The 9,042-nt window shown below is 41.3% G+C and overlaps 1 protein-coding gene across 2 annotated transcripts in view; it reads right to left on the bottom strand.

Annotated features, from left to right (window-relative positions):
- Window positions 1-7,433: 7,433 nt before the first annotated feature.
- paip1 (poly(A) binding protein interacting protein 1) overlaps window positions 7,434-9,042 on the bottom strand; it is a 35,205-nt gene continuing 33,596 nt past the window's right edge. For both annotated transcript variants that reach the window (XM_061928935.1, XM_061928936.1), the window contains exon 12: window positions 7,434-8,099. In XM_061928935.1, coding sequence (XP_061784919.1) covers window positions 8,012-8,099 — 88 coding nt within the window. In that variant the 3' untranslated portion in view covers window positions 7,434-8,011. The remainder of the gene's footprint in view (window positions 8,100-9,042) is intronic.

Here is a 9,042-nt window from a genome sequence, read left to right as displayed (position 1 = left end):
TGCTGGTGTAGCCACAGTGTGCACGTCTAAAGTTGCTCACCTGGACTCCACTGAATGCTCAGAGACTTTTGGCGTTTGCTCACACACATGAACAATTAGAGGGAACATTGATTGACAGAGTGTTTGTACCTTCAGCGGTGAATGATGAGGCAGAGGCAGAGTTAATCCTTAAATGGTGGTGGTGGAGGTGAAGTGGCATCAGAGTCTCTGTCTCTCTTTACTAGCTTCGTCGAAGCATGTTGCTTATGTAGCTTGTTTCAGCAGATTTGAATTGCTGTTTTGGGCAGTAGATGGGATCTTTGATCCAAAGCACAATTTACATTTAACTAAAATGTTCTTTTCTTTGTGCTCGACAAAAGAAAAGTAGTGAAAATATCTCCATGTTAGCAAACTCGACTTCTGGCGCCGCCATGATCAGACACGCCCCCCTCCCCTCCCTGCCTCTCCTCCCTCCCCACACTCACACACAGAGCGCATGTCTCTCTCTCTTCTCCGGCTTGTGACACAAGAAGAATCAGAACGATGACACAGCAGCGCTCCGATAAAACACACTTTATACTACATAAAAAGTAACGTAAAATAACGCAGTAACGCATCATGTAGTAACGGTAACTGAGTTACTGAATATAAAAAATAACGCGTTAGATTACTAGTTACCGCCGAAACTAACGGCGTTACAGTAACGCGTTACTTTGTAACGCGTTAGTCCCAACACTGGTTATAGATATACCTATGGATAACGGTCGTTAAGGGTTGAATTGTCCATCCTTGTTCTATTCTCTGTCACTATTTTTCGAACCATGCTGAACGCCCGGTCTCTGATGATGCATTGCTGTGTGGCACGCACAAAAGTGCTTTCATCAAATGCACTAGATGGTAGTATTGTCCTGTGTAAGAGTGTCACAACATTGCTGTTTACGGCAGACGAACTGCTTTACGGTATACAAAAAAGTGACTGCTGTTGTTGTGTGTTGTTGCCACGCTGGGAGGACGTTAATGAAACTGCCTAACAATAAACCCACATAAAAAAACAAGAACTCGCCCTCCATCATTCTATAGTTATAACGTGATTGGGCAGGTACGCTTTTTTATATTGTGGAGGACCTGAGTCCGCCTGAATTTCGGGAGATTTTCGGGAGAAAATTTGTCCCGTGAGGTTTTCGGGAGAGGCGCTGAATTTCGGGAGTCTCCCGGAAAATCCGGGAGGGTTGGCAAGTATGAAAACATGAGACCGCAAATCCGATGACACAACTACAAAGTTGATCATGGAACTGCGGCCTAGGGTGTCCTGGTGCCAAGTGCACATATGGACACCCTTATGTTTGAACATGGTGTTCGTTATTGCCAATCTGTGACGAGCACAAAAGTCCAATAACAAAGCACCACTCGGGTTCAGATCCGGGCGGCCATTCTTCCCAATCACGCCTCTCCAGGTTTCACTGTCGTTGCCAACATGAGCGTTGAAGTCCCCCAGTAGAACGAGGGAATCACCCGGGGGAGCACTCTCCAGTACTCCCTCGAGTGAATCCAAAAAGGGTGGGTACGCTGAGCTGCCGTTTGGCGCGTAAGCTCAAACAACAGTGAGGACCCGTCCCCCCACCCGAAGGCGGAGAGAAACTGCCCTCTCGTCCACCGGGTTGAACTCCAACATGCAGGCTTTGAGCCGGGGGGCAACAAGAATTGCCACCCCAGCCCGTCGCCTCTCACTGCCGGCAACGCCAGAGTGGAAGAGAGTCCAGCCCCTCTCAAGAGAACTGGTTCCAGAGCCCTTGCTGTGCGTCAAAGTGAGTCCGACTATATCTAGCCGGATTTTCTCCACCTCACGCACTAGCTCAGGCTCCTTCCCCCCCGCGAGGTGACGTTCCACGTCCCAAGAGCTAGCTTATTTAGCCGAGGATCGGACCGCCAAGTGCCCTGCCTTCGGCTTCCGCCCAGCTCACACTGCACCCGACCTCTATGACCCCTTCTATGGGTGGTGAGCCCATTGGAGGGGGGGACCCACGTTGCCTCTTCGGGCTGTGCCCGGCCACCAGGCGCTCGCCATTGTGCCCCACCTCCGGGCCTGGCCCGCGTCCGGGCGAGGGAAATCTGGGTCCTTTGTTCGTGTTCTTCATAGAGGTCTTCGACATCATCATCATCATCGTGTGACATCATAACACGTCATAATCCATTGAAATGATTCCAGTGTTTAACTTTAGAATCTGCACTTTTGAGTGACATACAGGTACTACAGTGACCATAGGAAGCACTGCTTCATGCAGACAAGGCACAGGGCAGAGTAGGCGGGGCAACAACAAGCTTCAGACCTCGCAAACGGCAGTGTCAGACGGAGGCAGATTTCTACAACAAAGTCTTGCAGAACAGTGATATTATATCGAATAATATGTTGGTTTTTTTTATCCTTTTGCCTTTATTTTTCGCTGTGCTCCTTGCATCTTTGTTGCTCGATTATAAAATATATCGATCAAGGAAGTAGAGGAGCAAAGTTCAAATATTTTTTATATTCAGTGTTTTATTGTTCATAGTTAATATTATAAATCCCACAATTTATATTTTCATGTACGTTCTGAGTAAAAAAAACTAAACCGACCATCTCAAAAACGGAATTAACTTTAATTTTTTTTTTTTTTTTAATTTTTTTTACGGCGTGGCGCAGTGGCAGAATGGCCGTGCGCGACCCGAGGGTCCCTGGTTCAATCCCCACCTAGTACCAACCTCGTCATGTCCGTTGTGTCCTGAGCAAGACACTTCACCCTTGCTCCTGATGGATGCTGGTTAGCGCCTTGCATGGCAGCTCCCTCCATCAGTGTGTGAATGTGTGTGTGAATGGGTAAATGTGGAAGTAGTGTCAAAGCGCTTTGAGTACCTTGAAGGTAGAAAAGCGCTATACAAGTACAACCCATTTATCATTTATTTACTGAAATAAATGACAGTCAGAGTGTACATGAAAATACAGAATGTGGGATTTACAATATTAAATATGAACAATAAAACACTGAATATTAAGAATATATGAACATTCCTCCTAGGGGGTGGCGGGTGGTGTATATATTTTCAAGTATATATATATATATATATATATTTTTTTTTTCAAGTATATATATATATATATATATATATATATAAATAATCCGTTCATGAATGAGTATATCTGTTCGGCCACCGTGTTCAATGGAGAAGTCTGATCTACAAAATTGGCAGGCAGCATACACCTTCCCCTTCGAGCTGTCCTGGATGAACTGAAATAATTTTTTCCAATCATTTTGGATCTTGCAAGTGTACTTCTTCTCTTACTCGTCGTCACCATGTCTCTTCTTCGTTCTTCTCCTTCGTCTCTGTTATGTTTTTGGACATTACTACTTGCCTAGTTTTGAAGCAATGCATGATGGGAATCCGGATGTTGTGTGCCAGTGTATTAACGTGCCGGCTGAAATAAACACACACTGAGAAATAGCTCCGTGCCTGCCTACTTTATGGGTTATAGACAGTGTTGGGTTAGTTACTGCAAAGCAGTAACTAGTTACAGTTACTAGTTACTTCATTTCAAAAGTAACTCAGTTACTAACTCAGTTACTTACACCAAAAAGTAATGCGTTACTGTGAAAAGTAACTATTTAGTTACTTCTTTTTTTCTTCTTTTTTTTTTTTAAAGCTCCCATTAATGCCCTTTTAGCCTTCATTTCAGTACTGTTATTGTAGTGGAGAATAATACAATCTGTTGATCAACTTGACATGTATTTGCATCACTGAACTCTGCTAAGCAATGTGCTCTACATACAACACACAAAGACAAAGATATGTTACAAAGGCCAATTTGTTTCTGGCCAGAACAAATTGACAAAAAGATTTTAAATAGCTGCAACATAACGTACATAAGTAACAAACAGCATAATAACAGCATAGATGTAAACCAAGAAAGGCACACACTACATACACAAAGCCTAACCAGGCATTTTCGTTACTGAGCAAAACTCTTTATTGTCGGCCATAAACACATCACCAAAACATTAGTAAAAAAAATGATATCTAGCAAAAGTGGTCATTTTCTGCAGTACAAACCAGACCAAAAGCTACTTTGTTATATCAACAGCAGCCACTCGCTCTTTCTCACTTGCGCCAACACATGCACATATGGCACTTAGCCAGTGATGCGTTTACAGCCACACAAAAAGTCGGACAACTCCAACACCACACATAAAGTGTAATTCCAGGTCGTTACACTATGATTTACCAATCAAATGTGTGCTTATTCTAGTGTCATTTATTAGGAATCTTAATTTATAAATATTAATCATTAAATGCTGTTAGTATATTAAATAAATACTAATAAAAATATATTTTTTACAAACAGGAAGTTGCAGGAATGTACACATGATCCCCTGCTTACATCTCATTGTGCAACATGTGAATGTTTTAATGGGAACTAAATGAAAGGGGTACAAACTATTTCCAAAGCAGGACCTCCACCCAGACAAACAATACAAGTACACAGTTCATGAAAAACAATATTTGTTGTTATTGTCATTGTAAGTGGGCCTAAACACTTATATTAGAAATGGAAATGACTGCTGTCATTTGATTATAATAATAAGAGAATGTTGTCTGTGTATCTGTGTTGGCCCTGTGATGAGGGGGGGACTTGTCCAGGGTGTACCCTGCCTTCCGCCCGAATGCAGCTGAGATAGGCTCCTGCGACCCGAAAGAGACAAGCGGTAGAAAATGGATGGATGGATGGAGATTGAACTTGTTATTTAGTCAGGTTTGGGACAGGTGTGCTGCTGGTGTAGCCACAGTGTGCATGTCTAAAGTTGCTCACATGGACTCCACTGAATGCTCAGGGACTTTTTGCGTTTGCTCACACACATGAACAATTAGAGGGAACATTGATTGACAGAGTGTGTGTACCTTCAGCGGTGAATGATGAGGCAGAGGCAGAGTCAATCCTTAAATGGTGGTGGTGGAGGTGAAGTGGCATCAGAGTCTCTGTCTCTCTTTACTAGCTTCGTCGAAGCATGTTGCTTATGTAGCTTGTTTCAGCAGATTTGAATTGCTGTTTTGGGCAGTAGATGGGATCTTTGATCCAAAGCACAATTTACATTTAACTAAAATGTTCTTTTCTTTGTGCTCGACAAAAGAAAAGTAGTGAAAATATCTCCATGTTAGCAAACTCGACTTCTGGCTCCGCCATGATCAGACACGCCCCCCTCCCCTCCTCCCTCCCCACACTCACACACAGAACGCATGTCTCTCTCTCTTCTCCGGCTTGTGACACAAGAAGAATCAGAACGATGACACAGCAGCGCTCCGATAAAACACACTTTATACTACATAAAAAGTAACGTAAGATAACGCAGTAACGCATCATGTAGTAACGGTAACTGAGTTAGTGAATATAAAAAATAACGCGTTAGATTACTAGTTACCGCCGAAACTAACGGCGTTACAGTAACGGGTTACTTTGTAACGCGTTAGTCCCAACACTGGTTATAGATAAACCTATGGATAACGGAGACATATATAATAGTCTCTTTTTCAGGTGAGATAGGACGCTAAAGGCAGTGCCTTTAAGGCACGCCCCCAATATTGTTGTCCGGGTGGAAATCAGGAGAAATTCGGGATGGTTGCCCCTGGAGATTTTCGGGAGGGGCACTGGAATTCGGGAGTCTCCCGGGAAATCGGGAGGGTTGGCAAGTATGCATATTCGATATTATATCACGGTTCTGCAGAACTTCGCTGTAGAACTCTGCCTCTGTCTGACACTTGCTGCTCCGTAAACAAGCCCCGCCCACTTTGCCCGACTCCGTTCATGCCTGGTCTGCATGAAGCAGAGCTTCTTATGTCACTCAAAAGTGCAGATTCTAACCATTGGAAAACATCCAGCGGGCATGACGTGCTATGATGTCACACCTGGTGGGCAGATGCTAGTGTATGTGACACACTGGTGGTCAGAAGTGTTTTTATATTGTATTGCGTCAAGGTAGCCCAGTTAACTGCCTTTTTTATGCTGTCTTGCAAGACACGTTATGTGACTTCAAACATGACACCTCATTGTCTGTTTCTGGATTGATTGCTTTAGTCTTAATTCGACAGATTATTATTTTTTTTACATTGAATTTCTACACACATTTTTTTTTACACTGAATTTTTATACATTGAATTTTAAAACACATTTTTTTTCAATGAAATTGCCAGCATAATTTGATAATACAAAAATTCAGTTCACAAAATCCAAACGCAAAAACTTAAGTTACATAAATTCAGTATAAAAAAAAAATCATAATAAAGACATAAATTAACCTCCATATACAGGCTCAATTTAAAAACAAAATAATAATTGACAATTAAAAATTGACACGGTGCACGTATGAGCTGTGGCCCTCGTTGGTCCTCATGAAACGGGGCATGCGAGTGTTTTGGGCGGCCCCTGGTACGTCACAATATTGATCGTGGCAGATTTGGCAATTGCTGTTGAAATTCCAGAATGGCTTCCTATCCAATCTGATGGAGCTTGAAAAACGATTGGGCACGCTTGTGACATCGTATTCAAAAAGACTTGAGGCTGTAATTGCTGCCAAAGGTGCATCAACAAAATATTGAGCAAAGGGTCTCAGACTTATGTACATGAGGTCTTTTGAGATTTTTCCATTTTTAATAAATTTGCAAAAAAATCTACATTTGTTTTTTTCTGTCAAGATGGGGTGCTGAGTGTACATTAATGAGAAAAAAACTAAACTTTTTTGATTTTAGCAAATGGCTGCAATGAAACAAAAAGTGGAATAGTTTCTTTTCAGTTCAAAACTGTAGTGAATTTTAGTGTATATTTGCTACAATATTGTTACCATGGTAACTGACTTTGAGTTTGACTTACACAAACAATTCTGGAACGGAACACTAAATTGGGGGTTACATCACCAAAATGATTCCCGAGCGCGGCCACCGTTGCTGCTCACTGCTCCTCTCACCTCCCAGGGGGTGGAACAAGGGGATGGGTCAAATGCAGAGGGTAATTTCACCACACCCAGTGTGTGTGACTAATCAGTGGTACTTTAACTTTAAATGTTCCTCATCTCAAGGTTTTCATAATCATGAGTTTTCACTTAAACTGCTTTCTGGAATACACCCCCATAAATAATAACTAAATAACAAGTGGTGTTATATGAGAGTGAGGCTAATGGTCAACTTTCTTGAATTGTGCTTAACTGGTAAAGCATTTTACAGTTAATAATACATCAAAGATACTTACTTCATTTCCCTTATGTTATCAGAAAGGAAATGACCCATGAGGGTTCATTTCTTCTTGGGAAGTGAGTGGAAAACCTTCCTGAAAAGGTACAGGTTAGAATACACTTGATAATACTAATGTATTTTAAAAATACCTTGAAATAATACTCATCTTAATAACCTCATTCATTCAGAACACAAAACAAACCATCTCACATAATAAAGGTCTTATTGCAGGCAAACAATACTATAAATAATATGTAAAGACAATAAAACATTTCTTAATATAGGCTGTGGATTGCTAAGAAACAGTATTTTCTTTTTAAGATGAACAAAACATCTAATGCAGTCGAGTTGCCCCACAGATTGTGGCGTACATTCAAGATGAAACAATTTCAACAACTTCAGGTGTCAGCCGAGGTTTGTGTATATTATGAACATTTTGGAGACTGAGAAAAACAAACACCACAGCAGAAAGTTCACAGCACTCTGCCCTTCAAAAAAGTAAAAGGTATTTCTGGGAAACAAAACAAACAATTGGAGCGTCCATGACTGAAAAATATCTACCTTTTTAAAATGTACCCAATTAATTCACTTCCTTTTCTAACCAATGGGTAATGGAGAAAAATGGTCTCAGACTCAGAACTGTGGCTATTAACAACTTAGTAAAATGCTTCTTGTTTCAATTTAAACAATACATGGAGGCTGATAAGTCTTTTTTTTTTTTTTTTTTTTTGCTTCACAACAATTACTGATTTCATGTCCTCTTTACATCGACGACGCCTTGGTGTTATTGCTGTCGTTTTCTCTCGGATTCTAAACAGAACTTCTCGAAAGCTTCTTCGATCTCTGGATCCATCTCATTATCCGAATCATATCTGTGGACACAACAACATGAAACAGTCATGTTTCAGTAACTGTACAAACAACTTAAAAAGGGTGGCAACATGGTAAGAACCACATTGTACCACATTCACAGGACACATTTCCGGTATTGTGTGTTGTTGCACAATTAAGCTTGTGAGTTGAGGTACTGTTGTACACTACTGATGTAGTTTTTTTTAACTCCACAAAATAGCAGTACTGCGGCTGGATTTTAGGTATCAGGAGGTCAGCATCCCGCTGCTTTACATATCTGCATTTTAAAATGTTGCTTGCACTACTCAGCTGTTGTACTGTTTGTTGTCTACATCAGCGGTATCAATGCTGGCTGAACATTGGTTCTCTTGTTGCTGTGCAAAGTACTTGACCATGTATTCAACAACGAGAGCTACATTTTCCTTTCTACTTTCTCATGCATTTGAAAAAAAACAAGTTGTTACTGTGATATGCGTTTTCAAATTTCAGAAATAATGGCTCACCTCCAATTAATGCCCCATCCTCTTTGCAAATTAGGTAAATAAACCCCCTAACAATAATATGATGAACAGTAGCGTGGCTGTGTCTTTAAATTGTTTGAATCCTCTGCGTTGTGCTTTGTTCTTGCTTGAGTGTTGAGATTGCCTAACCCTGTCTTGTCGCAGTTGTACTGGTGCATTTATTTCGAAGGGGACACGCGTCAATGATCCGCTTCAGAAACGACAACAAAAAGGTCTGTGTTCTTCTTCATGTACAAAAGCGAAAGAAAAAAAGATCCCAGCAAACACGAATACGGATGGCATTTTGAAAGTAAACAAATATTTGTCGCATTTGTTTTACGTCATAAATATCAAGGGTTGATGATGATAAGAATGTTGTTTGGTGGATATCCCCCCATTCTGCTGTGACGTGAATGGTGGATTGTGCTCCCACGTCACATAATTGGGCGGGAACAATCCACCA

This window comes from Nerophis lumbriciformis, linkage group LG33, assembly GCF_033978685.3.
Source record: "Nerophis lumbriciformis linkage group LG33, RoL_Nlum_v2.1, whole genome shotgun sequence".
NCBI lineage: Eukaryota > Metazoa > Chordata > Actinopteri > Syngnathiformes > Syngnathidae > Nerophis > Nerophis lumbriciformis.
The sequence above is the reverse complement of the archived record's forward strand: the minus strand, read 5'-3'. Positions and strand labels throughout refer to the sequence as shown.